This window comes from Chiloscyllium plagiosum, chromosome 5 (assembly GCF_004010195.1).
Source record: "Chiloscyllium plagiosum isolate BGI_BamShark_2017 chromosome 5, ASM401019v2, whole genome shotgun sequence".
Taxonomy (NCBI): domain Eukaryota; kingdom Metazoa; phylum Chordata; class Chondrichthyes; order Orectolobiformes; family Hemiscylliidae; genus Chiloscyllium; species Chiloscyllium plagiosum.
In genome coordinates this window covers 17,929,807-17,950,840 of record NC_057714.1, presented here as the reverse complement: position 1 = coordinate 17,950,840, position 21,034 = coordinate 17,929,807, and the positions used below count along the sequence as shown (strand labels likewise).

The 21,034-nt window shown below is 40.8% G+C and overlaps 1 protein-coding gene across 3 annotated transcripts in view; it reads right to left on the bottom strand.

Annotated features, from left to right (window-relative positions):
- LOC122549735 (lysophosphatidylcholine acyltransferase 1-like) overlaps window positions 1-21,034 on the bottom strand; it is a 157,660-nt gene that overhangs the window by 123,078 nt on the left and 13,548 nt on the right. For all 3 annotated transcript variants that reach the window (XM_043689659.1, XM_043689657.1, XM_043689658.1), the window contains exon 2: window positions 251-393. In XM_043689659.1, the coding sequence (XP_043545594.1) occupies window positions 251-393 (143 nt within the window). The remainder of the gene's footprint in view (window positions 1-250; window positions 394-21,034) is intronic.

Genomic DNA, 21,034 nt, shown 5'->3' with positions numbered 1-21,034 from the left:
ATACATCCAGAGTGGGGAAACAATGCCAAACATGTGAACATGTAGGGAATAGAGGGCTATAGACCACATGCAGGACAATGGGACTAGTTTAGAATTACATCATGGTCAGCACAGACTGTGGGTTTAAGGACTGGTTTCCATCATGTGACATTCTATATGTTTGAAATGTTGTCATTTATTTCTTATGAAAAAGATTTTAAACACAGGTATGATTAATGTCTCGACAGTGGCATAGGAAGAAAACACTTACTTTCTCCACATGTTCATAGGTCTTTCAGATTCTTTTTCAATACGGCCCCATGCAGCGAGGAAGGCAAATGGCCAAGCCAGCAACATCATGAAAGCAGCCAAGAGCAAACGAATTGGGAACAGAGTCACGGTCATAATTGCTAACTGAAAAATTTAAAAATACGAAACGTTGGAATGCAAAAAAGAGCAATTTTAATCCAAGACAATACGCCAGTGTATTTCACTACACTTTAAACATTTAATTATCACATTAATTGAAAGGTTGCAAGAGGTTTTGTTAACTCAATGCAAGTTTCAGATGTTAATCTAAAAAGCACACTTTAAATGGGGGTACCTTTAATATAATACCAGCTGAGTGCCTTTAAAATTATGTAAACACTAATTGTATACAAGTTCTATTTTGTACATTTCATGCACCGTTTTGCAAAGACTACTAGCTTATCCGATATCACAGTAATCACGTGAAGGAGAAAGATGAACTAGCATTTCACTAGCTCTGCTGGAGTCATCTAGATTCAAAATGTTAGCTTGGTTACTCTCCATGGATGCTGCCTGATCCAGTGATCTCCACTTTATTTTATTTTTGCTCCCATCCATAGACTCCACTAATATTTTTCATTGCCGTGAAAAGGCTGCAAACAAAGAGCCCTCCCATCCCAGTAAAGTTTTCCTAAACCTTTTCCATCAGGCAGAGGAAACAAGCTTGAACACGCACCAACAGGCTCAAAAACAGCTGCTTCCCTGCTATTAGACTGAAGGGACACTAACTTCACATAATGTTCATCTTGCTAAGCGCACCTCCCACAGTCGTAACCTGCATGTCTTGCTGTAAGCACCTTATGTCCTTGTTTACTATGATCATTAGCACTATTCGTAAAACAAGGCTTTAGGTACATGTGAATACAATAAATGAAATCTGGAATTTCGTAAAAATCTAGTAATGACAACAGTAAATTGCTGAGTGATGCAAAAACCCAACTGATTCATTAATATCCTTTTTGCAAAATAAATCTGCCATTCTCCCCTGGTTTGGACTATGAAATTTCAGATTCACAGCAATACAACTGATTCTTAACAGCCCTCTATCAAGCCACTCATTGTACCCAATTGCTACAAGTCTTGAAATAGTAAATTAACCCTAACAAACCAGCTGGCTTTGAAATGGCAAAAGCAAACTCAGCTCTTGCAGAATTCTTCTTATTGGGAGCCTAGAGCCAAAACTGAAAGAGAAACAGCCTGTCAGTCATCCTCATGAAACAAAACCTTAAAAAGTACCAGACATTCCTCTATCAGTGACGCAGGAGATACAGCACAGTACAAGACAGGAAGTCAAGTGTATCCAGGAGGCACTGTAATCTACTAGTGGCAGCAGAATTGTACTCAAACAGAAGGTGAAACCTTATGGCCAAGCACATCATTATCATCAAGCCAAGGGATCAACCCTGGTTCAAAGGACAGTAAAGGACGGCATGTTGGGAGTGTGATGATGATGTTGCTCCTGTAACAAAGTAATGTGGTCCTTGGTTTTGTTTTCAGAGAGGTCGTAAGAGAAACTCTGAAAAGTCTAGGTTTGGATGGGTTTTAGGGTCAGTTTGATTATAGCCAACAGGTACTACCTCAGGCAAAAGGCTTTAAGTTTAAAATGAACACGTACAATGAAAGGGGAGTGGGAGAAAGTGAGGAGTGCAGATGCTGCAGATCAGAGTCAAAATATGTAGCGCTGGAAAACCACGGCAGGTCAGCAGCATTGAGGAGGAGAGTTGACATTTCGGGCACAAGCCCTTCATCAGGAATGTGGGGTGGGGGAAGGGAGATTGGAGAGTGACAGGTAGATGCAGGGGTGCGATGGTGATAGGTCGGAGCGGATAGGTGGGAAGGAAGGTGAACCCAGGTGAGACAATTCAGTAGGTGGTGTAAAGTTGGAGGGTTGGAACCGGGATGAGGTGAGGAGAGGGAAAATGAGAAAACTAGTGAAAATGACATTGATGCCATTTAAGTGTGGAGGGTCCCAAGGTAGAAGATAAGGCGTTCTTCCTCCAGGTGATGGATGGCTAGGATTTGGCGGTGGAGACAGCCCAGGACTTGCATGTCCTTGGCAGAGTGGGAGGGGCAGTTGAAGTGGTAGACCACTGGGAGGTGAAGTTGTTTGGTGACTGTCCTAGAAAGGGGAGTGGCCAGTTCTCCAAGCTCAGTTTTTCTCTCTGCTTTGGTTTGGATTTAGCACAATAGTATTCTGAAGCTGCTGGACCCAAAAAAGCAGGTCCATGCTGGTATCTCTGACTTCTCTCCTGTAAGACTGTTGATTTTACCTTTTGTGCCAAGGGGTGTTTATGGAGATTGTTGCGAGTATTTGAAACAGCAGGAGGGAGAGGGGATAATCTGTTGGGTTTTTGGATAAGCCAAGTTATTTTGTGCTCCATTCTTTTGTTTTTCATTCAGTAATCCGGTAGATGAATTCTGTTTTGATCAACTGCATTCCTCCTGGAATATCCATGTTACACCTGCTTAAAACAACTAGCAAAGTTAGCATCTGGGCTATTTTCTTGAAATGTTTTGAGGGGGTTTGGCCTGGTCCATAACAGATTAGGGGCTGTTTGCTGGATTTGTTCTATAGTTCTGATTTGGAATTAGGGTTGTTGGACTCAATAGCAGAGTGTGGTAGAGGTGGTATATTTTGTTCTAGGTGCTGAGTTCGGTAGTTCAAACAGTGCTTAGGATAGCAATGGCTCTTTCAGTCACTAAAGGTTTTCTGGGGGGTGAAGAAATGACTTTGGGGGTTTTGCAAAAGGAGATCAAGACAAGCTGCTGGAATTAGCAGAAAAGCTGGAGCTGCCTCCTTCCATGAAGAAAGGGGATATAATTACATGTGTTGGGAAGCATTTAAATTTACTGAAAATGCCATCAGAATCTTTAAAAAGGTGGCTAAAATTCACTTGAAAATGAAGCAGCTTGAATAGTGGCAAAAGGACAAGGGAAAAAGTAACAGCAATGAAGCAGTGCAAATTGCGATTAAAAGCAGAGGCAAGAGAAAAAGAATTGCTTTAGTAGAACAGAAAAAAAGGAGAGAGAAGGGGAGAGAAGAAAGGAAGTGAGTTTGAACTTCAGAAATTGGCACTTCGACTAGAGTTCAGAAATTCACTTTCTAGTGTAGTGGGAGCTTCCAAAGTCCATTTCAATCAGTGAGGGAGAGAAATTGGGGAAAAGAAAAATCCTCGCTTGGAAAAGGAAAGGTAGATCTTGGTGAAGATCATAAGGATAACTCACCAAAGAGTAAAAAGGAAACCCCTGAAGAGGAAAGGGAAGCTAAAAAGCTCCAGCTTCTGTTTTCACTGCAATAAAGTAGACCACATGAAATCAGCATTGGTGGGTTAGTAAAAGCACTGGGAAGCCAGATGTAGGAATACAGGTTAAGCCAGTAAATTTTGTTGGAGTGGTAACAAAGCACAGTGGAGGCTAGAAAGCTGCACCACAATGTACAAGCTAATTGGACATTGGTCAAAGAAGAAATGCCAGGTCTTTTTAAACCCTTTACCAGCAAAGGTAAACTTTACTTGCATAGGCCAGGAGTAGCAGTTAAACAGGTTAAAATATTAAGGGATACAGGATCCCCTCAATCTGTGATGTTGAAAGATGAGAAAATATGTACCTCTGAAGGACTATTGCCAGAAAAAGTGTTGGTAACAGGATTTCATGGTACGACAAGAAGCACTCAATTATGCAAAAAGTGAGGTTAGGGTATCCAGTGAAGAGTGGAGAAGTCATAGTAGGAGTACTGAACAAACTCTCAGCTCCAGGATTACAATTTGTCTTTGCTAATGATATAGCTGGTTCACAGGTTGAAGTGCTGCCTACTGTGGTGGAAATTCAGGCAACTGAACTTTTGCAGGACACATCCTGGCACTTTCCCTGACTGAGAGATAACTAGGTCACAAAGTCACCAGTTGAAACATGATAGATCAAAGTGTACAGATAAGGAAATGAAGTGGAATTAGCAGAGACCTGTTTGATTAGTAAGATAAACCATGAGCAGATAGATGACAAAGCAGACATCTTTAGCTCAGAAAAAACTAAGTCACAGCAGAAAGATGAAAACTTAAAGCAATTGTATTGAAAGGAATGCACAGAAGAATCCAAATGTATACCTGATCATCATCTTAAAAATGATGTCTTAATAAGTAAATGAAGACCATCACAATCAGGCAGATTCAGGTTCATCAAGTTGCATTGCCAGTGGGTTATAGAAAGGTGTTGCAATTGGTGCACAAGCTACCAGTAGGGGGTCATTTAGGGGTAAGAGAAACCCAAGCTAAAATGCAAAAACATTTTTACTTGCCTGGACTGCACAAGACTATAGTTGAATTTTGCCAGACATGTCATACATGTCAGGTAATTGGAAAACCACACAGACATAATAAAACCTGCACCTTTGATACCTATTCCTGTATTTGAGGAATCTTTTACAAGAGTCTTAATAGATTGCGTAGGACCCCTACCTCAAACAAAAAGTGGGCATCAGTATTTGTTAACAACACTGGATATTACCACTACATTTCCAGAGGCCATCCCATTATGCAATAGCACAACTAAAAGGGTTGTAGAGGAGTTACTCAAATTTTTCACTAGGTACGGACTATCCACAGAGATAGTCAGATCAAGTGTCAAACTTCATATAGAAATTATTCAAATTAGTTATGGACAGTTTAGGAATAAAACAATTCAGATGTTTTATTCATCCAGAGTCGCAGGGAGCACTGGAAAGGTGGCATCAGACATTAAAGACCATGTTAAGGACTTATAGTCAAGACTATCGAGATGATTGGGATAAGGGAATTCCATTTGTACTTTTTGCAATCAGAGGTGCAAATAATTAGACCAAATTCAGTCCAATTGAATTGGTGTTTGGACATGAAGTGAAAGGACTGCTAAAATTGATTTAGCAGAAATTGGTAAGTTAAATTCAGAGACCACATATTTAGACTATGTCAAATTTTAGGGAACAATTAAATAGAGCGGGGCAGTTGACTAGACAGCATTTAAGAGTATCACTTTAAAAGCAAGGCTTAGCCCTGATGAAAGGCTTATCCCCGAAACATCGATTCTCCTGTTCCTTGGATGCTGCCTAACTTGCTGTGTTTTTCCAGCACCACATTCTCGACTCTGATCTCTAGCATCTGCACCCCTCCCTTTCTCCTCCATATCATATGCATGGTTGACTTGATGGTGATGTTTAGTCACACATGGAAGGAACATTTGCAACATTTATCAGACTTGTTCGATAGACTTCGGAAGGCAGGCATGGTGATAAACCTGGCTAAAAAGTGAATTTGCCAAAGTGAGAGACACCTTCCTGGACATGGATAAATGGCCCCATGGGATGCAAAAACAAAAAGGTCTTGGCGAGTTTCCCATACCATCGACAAAATGAACAGTATTATGGTTCCTGGGATTGAGTGGATTTTATTGAAAATTCACACCAAATTTTCACAATATGGTTGCTCCACTCACTGAATTGCTCAAGGCAATACATTTCAGTGGACAGTGGACTGTCAGAAGGCATTTAACAGCCTTAAAAGCTATGTTAACCACAGCCCCAGTACTAGCCACACCTAACTGTGCAGTCATTCAAGGTGACTATTGATGCAAGCGAAGTGGGTGTCAGTGCTGCGCGCTTACAAGACAATGATGAGAAGACAGAAAGACCAATCGGGTACTTCTCCAGGAAACTGAACATTCATCAGCAAGAAATGTGTGCGACAGTTGAGGAGACGACTTTGAGCTTGGTTCTGGCATTACAACATTTCAAAGTTTATGTTACTGGGAACATATTGGAGTCAAATCATATACACTGACCATGACCCATTAAAGTTTGTGGAGAAATTGAAGGACAAAAATGCTAGACTGTTTAGATGGAGCTTGCTGTTAACAGTCATTCAAATTTGAAAATTATGCATGTGGCAGCACAACAAAATGTGACTGCCGAAGCATCATTGAGACTTGAAAGAGAAACTGAGACAATTTAGTGGCTGGAGGAAAACAAACAATGTAGTTGTGCATGTTTGCATCTTTATAGTCAATGTAATCTGTGTGTTGAGTGTATTAACGTTTAAGATTTAACGTTTTAAAAAGACATCTCTGGACAGTGATATTTCATTTAAGGGAGCGGGGAGTGTGACAATGCTGCTCCTTTAACAAGGTTATGCTGTTCTTCTTTTTCCACAGAGATTGTCAAGTCTGGGTTTGGATGGGTTTTCAGGCCAGTTTAATTATAACTAACTGATACTGCCTCAGGCAAAAGGCTTTCATGTTTTTAATTTAAAAAAACACTTGTACAATGAAAGGGGAGCGGCCAGTTCTCCAGGTCAGTTCTTTTTCTCTGGTTTGGTTTGAGCACAGCAGTGGTCAGAAGCTGCTGGACCCAAAGAAGCAGGGCCACACTAGTACTGACTTCTCTCCTGTAAGACCCTGTTTGATTTTACGTGTCAAGGGGTGCTCATGGGATTGTTGCAAGAATTTGGAACATCCCAAATTTGAAGTTGGGATAGAATTTTGGGCTTTCTGATAGCATTAAGTTATTCTGTTCTCTTTTGTTTGCATGTCATTTGGTAAACTTGTAAATAAATTCTGCTTTAAAACTACATGTTTTGACCAACTGCATCTCACCTAGAATGTGTGTTATACCTGCTTAAAACTAGTAAAGTTAGGGTCTAGTCTACTTTCTTAATGTTTGAGGGAGTCTGGCCTGGTCCATAACAGAAGCAGCACCAGGCTTGCCTAAAACTGAGACATTAACCTGGTGAAGTTACAGCACAGACTACTTGTGTGCCAAACAGCATAAGCAGACTGACAGACAGGACTAAGTGGTTCCAAAACCAACAAATCACTACATAACTTTGGCAGCCCCGCTGGCTGTGAATCAGGTGGATAATTAATTAAACTTATCAAAGGAAGGGGCTCTACAAATACCCTTAATTTTGGAGCCTAGCAAATCATTGCAAAAGTTGAAGCATTTGCAAGAATCTTCAGAGAGAACCTGGTGAAGTTACAGTACAGGACTATTTCCATGCCAAACATCATGAACAGTGTGCAATAAACAGATCTATGCAATTCCAGAAACAACAGAATCGATCTAAACTCTGCTGTCCTGCCACATCCAATGATCAATGGAGGTAGTGGCCATATAAATATTCTTATTCTCAAATGGTAGGGAAGCGCAACGCTTCATTGTAAAAGACAAAACTGAAGTATTGGCAACATCCTTCAAACAGAAATTCTGAGTGGATGACCACCTTCAGCCGTCTCCAGACATTTCCCAGCATTATATATACCAGTCTTCAGCTAAATTAATTCATTTCAAATAGTATTAAAGAATGGCTAAAAAATACTGCTATACTATAGGCCTTGACAGTATTCCAGCAATAATATTGAAGACTTGTGCTCCAGAACTTGTCACACTCCTAGCCAAGATGCTTTAGTACAATTCCAACCATTGTCATCTGCCTGAAAATGAAGCAATTTGTCCAGGTATATTCATTCAATAAAAAAAAACAGAACAAATACAACCCGGTCAATTACATTCTATTTGCTTTCAAACATCAGTTCAGTGATGGAAGAGGTGATCAGTGCTATATAGCAGCAGCAAGTTGTTCATGATGCTTAGTTTGTGTTCTGCTGTGGCCATTAAACTTCTGACTTCATTATAGCCTTGATTCAAATTTGAATAAAATGAGTTGATCTCCAAATGGAGTGTAGAGTGACTGCACGTGACTTTAAAGCCACATTTGATCGTGTGGCAAGGAGTCACACAAGTGTCAGGCAATAACCATCTTCAACAAGTTGGAATTTAGCTATCAACTTAGAGTTAAATGTACAGCACAAATAGACTCTTGATCTAATTTGTCCATGCTAACCAGACATCGTAAACTAATCTAGCCAGCATTCAGCCCACATCGCTCTTAAACACTTCCTATTCATATACCCATTCAGATGCCTTTTAAATGTTGTAATTATACCAGCTTCCACTGGCAGCTCTTTCCATACATACACCAGCCTCCGTGTAAAAGGTTGCCCCTTAGGTCCCTTTTAAATATTTCCCCTCTCATCCCAAACCTATGCCCACTAGTTTTGGGCTTGCCCACCCTGGGGAAAAGACCTTGGCTATTCAGCCTATCTGCACCCCTCATGATTTTATGAACTTCTAAGGTCACCCCTCAGTCCCCAACACTCCAGGAGAAAGAGCCCCTGCCTATTCAGCCTCTCCCTGTAGTTCAAACCCTCCAACCCCAGCAACATCATTGTAAATTTTTTCGAACCTTTTCAAGTTTCACAACATCCTTCCTATACCAGAGAGACCAGAATTGAACGCAGTACTCCAGAACTGGTATTCCATAACCAATTTCCTGAACAGCCACATGACCTCCCAAGTGCTATACTCAATGTACTGACCAATAAAGTTAAGCACACCAAACGCTTTCTTCATTATCCTGCCTACGTGTAACTCTACTTTCAAGAAACTATGAAACTACACTCCAAGATTTCTTTGTACAGCAACACTCCCCTTAGAACCATACAATTAAGTGTACAAGTCCTGCCCTAATTTGCCTCTCCAAAATGCAGCACCTCACATTTATCTAGATTAAACTCCATCTATCACTCCTTGTCCCACTGGCCCACCTGACCAAGGTCCCATTGTACTGTTGAGAATTTTTATCATCTGTGAACTTACTAACCATATCTATGCTCACATCCAAATCATTTATATAAAATGAACAAAAGCAGTGGATCCAGCACTTATCCTTGTGGCACACTGATGGTCATAGGCCTCCAGTCTGAAAAACAAAACCTCCTCCTCCACCACCTTGTCTCCTTCGAGCCAGCTCTGTATCCAAATGGCTAGTCCTCCCCAGATTCCATACGATTTAACCTTGCTAACCAATCTACCATACAGAACCTTGTCAGATGACTTATTGAAGTCCATATCGATCACATCCACCACTCTGCCTTAATCAATCTTCTGTTACTTCAAAAAAAACAATAGTTACATATGGATTTCCCATACACAAAATAACATTGACTATCCCTAATCAATCCTTACTGTTCCAAATACATCTAAATCCTGTCCCTCAAACGCCTTCAACAACTGCCCACCACTGATGTCAGGCTCACCAATCTATAGTTCTCTTACTTTTCTTTACTACCTTTCTTCAGTAGTGGCACCATGTTAGCCAACTTCTAGTCTTACAGCAGCTCATCTGTGACTATCGATGATACAAATAGCTCAGCAAGAGGCCTAGAAAATCACTTCCCTTGCTTCCCACAGAGTTCTAGGATGCATTTGATCAGGTCCCAGGGATTGATCCACTTTTAATGTTTTAAAACACCTAACACCTTCTCTGTAATATAGTGATGTTTTGTGATGTTTCAAGATGTTGTTATTCATTTCCCCAAGTCGTCTAGCTTCCATATCCTCCCCAACAGCAAACACTGATGCAAAACACTCATTTAGTGTCTCCCCACCTCCTATGGTTCGACACATCGGTGCCATTGCGGATAAGACCACAAGATACAGGAGCAGAAATTAGGACATTCAGCCCTTTGAATGGCAGAGCAGATTCAATCATGGCTGATAAGTTTCTCAACCCCATTCTCCTACTTTTTCCCTGTAACCCTTTCTCCCCTTGGAGACTCAACAATCTCAGTCTTAAATATACTCAATGACCTGGCCTCCACAGCCTTGTGTGGCAATGAATTCCATAGATTCACCACTCTCTGGCTGAAGAAGTTCCTCTTTATCTCCATTCTAAAAAGGTCTTCCTTTTACTCTAAGGCTGTGCCCTCAGGTCCTAGTTCTCTCCTACCAATGGAAACACCTACTCTGTCCAGGCCATTCAGTATTCTTAAGTTTCTATTAGATTCCACCACCTCTGCCCTGCGCCCCCCACCCCATCCTTCTAAAACTCAGCAAGTATAGACCCACAGTCCTCAAACGTTCCTCATATGTTAAGCTTTTCATTCCTGGATCATTTTCGGGAACCTCCTCTGAACATCTCTCCCGAGATATGGGGCCAAAATATGCACAACACTCCAAGTGTGGTCTAACTGTTCTTTAAGGGACCCCATTCTCTCCCTGATTACCCTTTTGTCCTTAATGTATTTGTGTCACTATTTATATAGGGAGTCCAGTTCAACTTCTGGGCAATGGTTAAGGGTGTTGACACTCGAGTACCCAGTGATGGTACAGCCATTGAATGTCAAGGGGTTGTTGGGTTGAGATCTTTACACACTTGATGCAACTGCAATACATCAACTTCTGTGAAAAGCCAAAATGTATTATGTATAGCTTTGGAGGATCACGTAACACTCCTCACAATGCTTGCAAAGTGTCAAGAGAAGCTCCCTAAAAAAAAAAGGAACAGCCCTTCCTTTATACAAAATCATTACATCATACAGGGTCAGCAATGCCCACAAGACAACCCCCAGACACAATGCAGCGACTTGACCATTTCCAGAAACAACATAACGTAAATCATTCCATAAATGGCAAGATCTGGTATGATGGCTTTTTAACTGCAACATTCTTATTGATTCTGAATAGGGGATGATAATGTAAATTTTCTGACTAATAGGAGATGATAATATCTGCAAGACAGAAACATACCACCATACCCCTCAGGGCATCCAATTTCTTACAGGTCAGCAGAGCAAATTAACCCCATAAAATCTCAGGGTGGTGAATAGTTTGTCTCTTATTGGAGGGGCCACATTTCTGTGGCTTGAATCCAGCCAAGCCTGGATATTGTCTAGCCAATATTACATTTGGATATGGACTGCTCCAATATCTGAGCAGCCATGAATGGTGCTGAATATTGTGCAATCAGCAAGCTATTTCTGACATTATGATGGAGGGAAGATTATTGAAGAAACTGAAGACTGTTGAGCCTAGCATAGTACCTCAAGGAACCCCTGTTGGAATATGCTGAAGCAAGATGACTGACCTCCAACAACCACAACCATTTTCTTATGTGCCAGGCACGATTTGAGCTTTCCTTCCCAATTCCTATTGATTCCTGATGCTACACTTGACACTGAATGGCATTACCATCAAGAATACTGTACGATCAACATCTCGTGGTGGTGTTTGGGGGCCGGGGGGTTAACCATTGTCTAGATACTGAACTGGACTAGCCACATAAATACTGTAGTGATAAGAACAGTCACAAGCTGCAAGTCAGCAGTATAATCGATTATTCCCAATGAATCAATGCAGCTCCAAAAGAGACAAACAGCTTGACGTCACCAAGTCAAAGCAGTCCTTTTTATTGGTACCACATCCTCATTTACTCCTTCCACCACCAAAATACAGTAACAGCAGTGATCCAAAAGACAATGCAGAAATTCACAAAGGCCCCTTAGGCACTACCCTGTAAAGCCACTTCCAGAACAAGTGCACCAGATTTAAAGAAAACCATCACCTGCAAGTTGCGCTCCAAGTCACTCGTCAATCTGACTGGAAATAGATCAATGCTCCTTCAATGTCACTGCATCAAAACCCAGAAGCTCAAAAAGACAGCACACCATCCTTTCAAAGGCAAACAGACATAGGCAATAAATGCTGGCACAGTTTGCCACATTCACATTATTAATTCATTAGAGATCTCAGCTAGTTTAAGTATTTTACATTTTATTTGACTTATTTTGCATAAACTAATCCTTCTGAAACTATCCAAGCTTTAAAGGAGGCTAAGAAGTGTCATTTAATTACACGGATGCAATATGTAAACATTAGACAAGTAATGAGAGCTACAATCTCCACTAATTAAAAAGGAATTAGTGAGTAAAATAATGAAAAGTGTTGTAATTTACAAGCAGTGATGAATAAATGCTGGCACACTAACTCCTGGCAAGGAGCTATCAAGATGCTGTTGAAGCATTTAGAAATTTGCTTTTGCTGCAATCTACTTTAAAATCAATGGATAAGCAAAATGGATATTTACATGAAATAAATACTGTTTTGTACTTAAAGAACAACAGACTGGATTTTGTAGTCACCCAAAGTACGGCTGCAGAAAAAAAAAGGGTTCGTAGGCTGCAGCACAACATCCTCTTATTGCTAGTTAGGAAAAACTGAAAGGTCTTCCAGAGAGCAAATATCACATGCTAAAATCTAAACAAACAAGTGCATTATTTGATTTTAAATATTTTAAAACATTTAACATTTTAAGGGGGAGACAGGGGTGGGGGTGGGGTGGAAGGGGGCAGGACTGGAGGCGATGGGGTGGAAGGGGAGGACAGAGGAGACCAAAAGCTAATGCAGATGCTGCAAACAAGAGAGAGAAATTGAAAGACTGGTTTCTGACCCAGAGAAAAGCAAAGCACCGAGGGAGTACATAGGAATGGACACAAACATCAATCTTTTATGGATCAGGACTTAACGGATTACTCAGCAAGGTTCAACTGCTTCTGATGGATGCATTCCCAGTCAATAATCACAGTCAGCAACTTTTGAGAATGGCAAAAATCACTCATCATTCATGCACAATGTGTGACGACACAAATGTCACGTGCATGGTTCTTTCCTGCAAACTGCTGATAAGCAAACGTTGAAGTACTACGAAAAAGAAGAACTGCAAATACTGGAAATTTGAAACAAAAGCAAGAATTGATGAAAAAACGCAGCACATTTAGTAGCAGTGGGGAGAATAGTGTCAACATTTTAGGTCCAGTGATCCTTTCTCAGAGAATGGTGATTGGAGCTGAAACATTGACTGCTTTCTCTCCACAGATGTTGCCAGGCAGCTGTAATTTCCAGTGATGTCTGTTTTTGTAACTGAAATGCTATGATTTATGCTGATGGCAACACTGGCAGATTGCAGAGTGAGAACTGGCTTGATAGATCATCAGCTTTAATTTTTAACTCTAACAAAAAGTGATCACTGAACATATTCGTATGTGCCCAAGTTTCAAACATCCTATCAAGAGGTAAGTCACAGCAGACAGCTGTTACATTGCAGCAATCATAAAAGGATGACATTTAGAATTTGATTAATTCTTGGACAACATACTGAGACCCTGTGAAGGTGTGCACATTTAAACCTGCTGGGAGAAAAAGACAAAGTAATTAACTTTGTCTACCAAAATAACAATTCATTTGAAATTACCATTGCAACAATTTTGGTTTGACTATAATGAAGACACTTTGTGAACGTCTTCTTTGTCCCCAAGGCACCAGACAGAACAAAGGTATTACCCAGGAGGGTTCTTGACCAAAGGGTGCACAAGGAGTAAGGCCTTCTGAAATCAACTGCTGCTTGATCAAGAATCCAGGCAATCTGCAAACCAAAGGACTGAGGAACAAGTAATTTTTTCTCTCCCTCATATCCTAATGATAAGAGTCCACTTGTATAGACAAATACCAATCACAGTTGGTTCTGCTATAACACGTGTTTCTTCAACTTGAATTGGTTTTAACACTATCAAAGAATTTAAACAGATTTTTGAAGAAGATTTGCAGCTCAGGTCATGATCAAGATTAAGTTTACTCACTGAGCTGATGGATTTGTTCAGATGTTTTGTCACCATCCTAGGTGACATCTATGAGCATCCAGTGAAGCTTTGGTGTTCTGCCCCACTTGCCATTTATCTATCTTGTGGTAAGTGATATCATTTCCGGTTCTGATTGAGGGGTTGGTAGTTGGGGTCCAAATCTGTGTTTGTTAATGGAGTTCAAGTTTGAATGACAGGCCTCTAGGACTTCACATGTGTGTCTTTGTTTAGCCTGTTCCAGGATGGATGTATTGTCCCAGTCCAACATGTGTCCTGCTTCATCTGTGTAAGGATACTAGTGATAATTGGTCATGTTTTTTGGTGGCTAGTTGGTGCTCATATATCCTGGTAGCTAGCATCCTGCCCTTTGTTCAATGTAATGTTTGTTGCAGTACTTGTAAGGTATTTTGTATATGACGTTTGTTCTGCTGGTTGTTGGCATGGGATCCTTTAAATTCATCAGGAGCTGTTTCAGTGTGGTGGTACGTTTGTGGGCTACCCTGATGCTTCTGGGCCAGAGTAGTCTGGTCTTCAACTGAGATGTCTTTGAGATATGGTAGGGTGGCGAGAGTATCGGGACGTGTTGTGCCTTCCTGTTTAGGTCCGTTGCGCAGGAATTGGTGGACTTTGCTTATAGGGTACCTGTTTCTGGATAAGTTGTAAGAGTGTTTTTCCTTGGCTTTTCATAGTTCCTGGGTGCTATGGAGTGTTGTGGCTCATTTAAATAATGCCCTAATGCAGCTCTGTGTGTGGGTGTCAGGATGGTTGCTCCTGTAGTTGAGTATCTGGTCAATGTGTGTGGCTTTCCTGTACAGATTACATTTCTATGGATTAGCAAAAGTACATAAACAAGGCCCCTCCCCACCCCAGACTCAGTCTCAGTCTCACTTCCCAATACACCGACATACAGGCTAACAAAGAAACTGCAATGCAAACTGAAACACCTAGTAGAAGATGCAATCCACTCCACTCACTTGACTCAAGAATTCCTTAAAGACACCAAGTTAGAGGACAAACAAGGTCATGGGTTCCTTCAATGTGATGGCCCTATTCACATCAATAAACATTAAGCTTGCCAAAGAAACACTGCCTCACTGCTAGATGAATCAAGGACACAAACACCTGATAGCACCAATTCCATCAGCAAGGACAGCACCCTCAAACTCAGTCCTGTGCCTCACAACCCATTTCATCTTCAACGACAAGATCTGCAAACAAATCAATAGTACACCTATGGGATCACCAATATCAGGACTTAGAGCAAAAGCAGTTATGCAGAGGTTAGAGATTTGGGTCTGCTATGGGGATGACACCTTTGTTGTCATCATTAAATGCAACAAATTAGAAGAAACGCACAAACACAAACATCCTTACCATTACAAAATTCGCCAGAGAATAATAACTGAATTCCCTTCCCAGATGTCACAGCAGAACGAAATGCCAATGGAGAGCTGCACATACTGACCAGATACTCAGCTACTGGAGAAACCATCCCAACACTCACAAACGGAGCTGCATCAGGACATTTAAATAAGCTGCAACACACTGCAGCACCCAGGAACTACGAGACACTGAGGAAAAACACCTATAGAACTTATTAAAAGGGACAAGTACCTGATAAGAACAGTCTGCTGATTCCTGCACAACAACCTAAAAGGAAGGCACAACGCACCCACAGACTCTAGCCACCCTACCATACAAAGACATCTCAGATGACAACCAGACTACTGCGGCCCCTATGGTAGCCCACAAATCTACACACAATAAAACAGATCCTGATAAATTTAAAAATACCCAATACCAATAACCAACAGAACAAACAGCATGTACAAAATACCTGGGACAGGCTAAACAAAGACCTGCAAGGGAATTCCTAGAGGCTTGGCATTCAAACTGAAACTCCATTAACAAACATTGGATTTGGACCCCATTTATCAACCCCTCAAACAGAACTGGAAATGATATCACTCACCACATCAAACCGAGAGATAAACAGAAAGTGGGACAGAACACTAATACTCCACCGGAGGCTCACTGATGATGTTACCTAGCATGGTGACAAAACGTCTGAGAACAAATCTACCACCTCAACAATCAAACTTACAACCTACTTTAGACAGTTAGTTGCAGGACACAAACTTTCCTTACTTGTATTGGCTATAACTCAAATCCACCCCCATTAGTTTAAATGGCACAACTATCGCAAGATTTTCTTATAACATGACATCGCATGAGAACAGAACTATCACATCAGAACCAATTAGTTCACTACAGATGTCACTGCAAATTTCAACCCCTTCACTTTAAAGAGAAATTTCCAAAATATGCCTGCAACAATTTGAAAGACTGAATTTATGTTTACTGCTTCAAGTCTTTTTTTTAAAAAAGATGCACATATAATTTTAGCTGATACCGTTATCACTTTTACTTGATTAACTACTGCAATAATTGCACAAAAAAATAGTTTAAGTTATTTAAGATGGAAACTTTGCTGCTACTTTCGGTTGAAACACCAACTGAAAGAGGGCTATATGCAGGGAAATACAAATTCTTAGTTCACTGTAGACACACACCTGGTTGTCATTACAAAAGGAACTCAATTAAAAAAAGAACTTCAAGCCTCTGGTTATCAATGAATCTACTTCTGCAAAAAAAAAAGTTTAAAATCTAAGAATCACCACTATATTACGAGATTTATTCCATAAGCAAATCATGCCCAGCAACCAGAAATAAAACTAAAGATCTAAATAGGTCAGTGCACTAGTATGATAAACAGCCGAAACTAGGGGGCGAAAAGTCAACAAGCATTGTGCAATATGAATAAGTGCTAGAAATTGCATTGTCATATACGATGATCAGCAAACCAGATATTGAACAGGTAGGTATTGTAAATTATTCAGACAAATTTAGAGGGAATCAAACTAGAATAAAGTACTGATATATCTTTTTATAACAATGCTGAAATTTGTTTTTGGAGTTTTAATTAAAAATATGATCAGGCATATGAAATAATCACAGAACAGGAGGCAGCCATTTGGACCAAGGTGTTCTGCTACATCACTGGAATATCATGTACCAAAGAATTACAGCTATAGTCTTGACAAAGGCAAAGCAGCCATCTAATTGAACACAATCTCAAACTGATTCAGAAGTAATCAAAGGGCATATACATTCTGACAATATATTGATAACTAATTAAACTAATTCACCTTTGTGAAGGTTCCACAAGCTCTGAAACACTTAGTTCTATGGATCAAAGCCTTCAAATGCAAATCAACTCAAATGATACCAATTAAGATCCTCAGCGCAAAACAAGACACCTCAGATTAGTACGTGAACAAAATGTAAACATTGTGTGGCATAGCAGGCAAAACAATTTTGAAGGACATTTTAAAAATCAAAAACATTAAGTATTAAAGGAGCATTGAAAGAAGTGAAATATCAACAGCAAATGAGGCCAAGCTCATCTCTATGCAAATATAAATGTAGATAATTGTACTGATCCATACAATTGTCAGATTATCTGAGTATTAACTAGAGATTGTAGCTTTAATCAATTGAGCTGTGCTCCACCTTTTCTTTAGTCAAGACTCCATTCACCTGTCTCACTTCAGTCACGCACACTTCAACTTCCTCTTATGTCACCATGATTCTATTCAACACAAACTCCCTGCCACCAGTACTTTCAAAAATCCCTCTAATTAACCCTTAGCTTTCCTCAATATTTTCACCACAACTATGGTCACACCCATGGAATATTCCATGCAGAGTTTAATTTTTTCCTTACTCAACATCTTTGAGAATATTCACCTGCTGTCCATGATTCGTTGTGAAACAATATCTTGCCTGCCTTTTGGTGATTGTCTAAAGCGGGTGAAGGAGCAAATGGATGCAGGACATTTGCTCAATCAATCAGAACATGGCAGAATAGGTGAAGAAAGTAATTAAAAAGTAGTTAAAGTATACAGCATCTTGGGTGTTGGATGTAGGTTTGCTCACTGAGCTGAAAGGTTCATTTCCAGACATTTCATTACCTTACTAGGTAACATCTTCAGTGGACTTTATGCAAAGCAATGCTGAAATTTCCTGCTTTCTATCTATATGTTTGGGTTTCTTTGGGTTGCTGATATTATTTCCTGTGGTGAAGTCACTTCCTGTTCCTTTTCTCGGGGGTGGTAGATGGGGTTTGTTGGAATGCCATGCTTCTAGGAATTCTCGTGCATGTCTTTGTTTGGCTTGTCCTAGGATGGATGTATTGTCCCAGTCGAAGTGGTGTCCTTCCTCATCTGTATGTGAGGATACTAGCGAGAGAGGGTCATATCTTGGGTGCTATAAAGTGAGATATACAGAGTACAAAAGCAAGGAAATTACGATAAATTTTGGGAGTAATGGAGTATCGTGTCCAGTTTTGGAAACCATGTTCTAGGAAGAACATGATTCATGAAAATGGTTCTAAGGATGAGAAACTAGTGAGAAAGTGTATTAGGTACGAATAGGTAAGGAAAGAGTTAAGTTTTGATTTTTGTGAAACGAGTATCAGCTGAGCATGACTCAGATCAGATAAGAACTTGCTGTTAATGTGGAACTGGAGACAAAGGTAATGGGTTAACAAGGTGGAAAAGCATTCATTCTGCAGAGCCATTTAACAATATTGGAAGCATTCGATATGCAAGGTCAGTTAACAAGGTGAAAAGTATTCATTGTGAAGCCAATTAAGGTTAATGACATTCATTGTGTAACAGATAGCTTAATCTTTACTGTTTATGCTCACTGATTGATTTGCTGATGTTACAATGTGTATGTTGCCCTCACCACCAGACGCCTGGAGGAAGAAAGCCTCATCTTCCGCCTCGGAACACTTCAACCCCAGGGCATCAATGTGGACTTCAACAGTTTCCTCATTTCCCCTTCCCCCACCTCACCCCAGTTCCAAACTTCCAGCTCAGTACTGTTCCCATGACTTATCCTACCTGCCTATCTTCTTTTCCACCTATCCACTCCACCTTCCCCCTAACCTATCACCTTCATCCCCTCCCCCACTCACCTATTGTACTCTATGCTACTTTCTCCCCACCCCCACCCTCCTCTCCACCCTTCAAGCTCTCTGCCTGTGTTCCTGATGAAGGGCTTTTGCTCTAAACGTTGATTTCACCGCTCCTTGGATGCTGCCTGAGCTGCTGTGCTTTTCCAGCACCACTCTAATCTAGACTCTGGTTTCCAGCATCTGCAGTCATTGTTTTTACCCGTATGTTGCTTTAGCTGGATGCTCCTCCCAGTAAAATGACTATATATCTCATTAAGAAACTGCTATTCCCGAGAAGACCGTGAACTTCAAACATGATATGGGTGCTCGGAAAAAAAATAAAAAAAAACGTCTGCTGTTATGTGGTAGTGTGGAGGAGAAAACAATGAAAAAAGTGAAAGTAAAAAGAAAACAGGAGTTCTGTTCACTCTAAAAAAAACTGAGAACTCATGTCTCTATGCACATGGGCAATTGCTCTCTCCCCCTCCAGGCCCCAAACAAAAATTGAGATAAAACTACATTGAGTGTTTTCCTTCAACTGAGGGGGGAGCAGGACAACAATACTAGTTTTATGGAGACAAGAAAAGCTATGGCTGTATTCCATGGAGAAAAATGTTTGTTCAGGTTTGACAGAGATATTCAAAGTAATGAGGGTCTGGACAGAATAAATAGGGAGAAACTGTCCCCATTGGTGGAAGGATCAAGAAAACGGATTCAGTAAAGTTTTATTAGATTAGATTACTTACAGTGTGGAAACAGGTCCTTCAGCCCAACAAGTCCACACCTACCCGCAACCCACCCATACATTTACCCCTTCACTTAACACTACGGGCAATTTAGCATAGCCAATTCACCTGACCTGCACATCTTTGGACTGTGGAAGGAAACCGGAGCTCCTGGAGGAAACCCACGCAGACATGGGGAGAATGTGCAAACTCCACACAGTCAGTCGCCTGAGGCGGGAATTGAACACAGGTCTCTGACGCTGAGGCAGCAGTGCTAACAACTGTGCCACCGTGCCGCCCACAGCTTAAGCAAATGCAGCATGAGGAAAAATTTATTCATGGAACATACACTAACACTCTCTTAGTCAAAGAGTATGGTGCTGGAAAAGCACAGTCGGTCAGGCAGCATCTGAGGAGGAGAATTGACATTTCAAGCATAATCCCTTCATCAAGATCATAGGGTCAAGAAACTAAAGAGTTACTTTGTGCATTTTCATGAAGATGCAGAAAATCTCCCAGATATACCACATGACCAAGGGGCATGTGGATTTGAGGAAACCAAGTAAAAACGGTAATACTTGAAAAATTAACTGGTTTGAAAACCAATATATCTCCTGATTTGGATGAGCTTCAAACCAAAATTTTAAAAACATGCATCCAAAGATGATAGTATTCTAGAATTGCTACAGTTTGGAAGCAGGCCATTTGGCCCATCGAGTCCACTCCAACTCTCCGAAGATCATCTTACCCAGACCCTCTCCTGACCCTATCCCTGTAAGCCTGCATTTCCCATGGCTAACTCATGCAACCTGCACAACTCTGGGCAATTTAGCATGGACAATCCACCTAACCTAATCCACATCTTTGTACCATGGGAGGAAACCCACGCAGACACATGGAGAATGTCTATGTGGAATTTGCACAGTCAACCAAGGGTGGAAGCGAACTTGGGTCGCTGGCGCTGTAAGGCAACAGTGCTAACCACTGAGCCACCATGCACTGCTGGTTCTTTCTAATTCTATAGATACTGGAAAAGGTTTCTACAGTGTAGAAAGTAGCAGTTGCAAGCACTTTAAGGAAAAAAGAATGGAGTATTATAGACCTGTTAGTTTTATGACAGTAATGGGCAAAACATTAGAATTTATAATAATTGTTACATGTCTTGTAACAATTTTTTTTTATTGGACTTTGAGTGCGAGCAGCAGCTAAGGTAAGACAGTTTGTTTTAAAATTACTTACCGGTAGCGGGCAGCGGTGTTTTTTTCTCTCTTCACAGAAAGAGCGGGAGCAGCAGGGGGAAGTGACGAAGACCAGAGGGGCAGCCGGGTAGGTTTTTGTTTCCCTTTAAAAGCGCGCAGGAGAAGAACCAGAGGCACTACAGAGGTAGTGTCTCCCACCCGCCCTCCTCCTCTAACCTAAATAATAAGACCCGTTGTGGTAAGGAGGTAAGTGCTGCATTTTGCTTGTTGTATTCTTTAGACCCAGTTTTTTTTAAAAA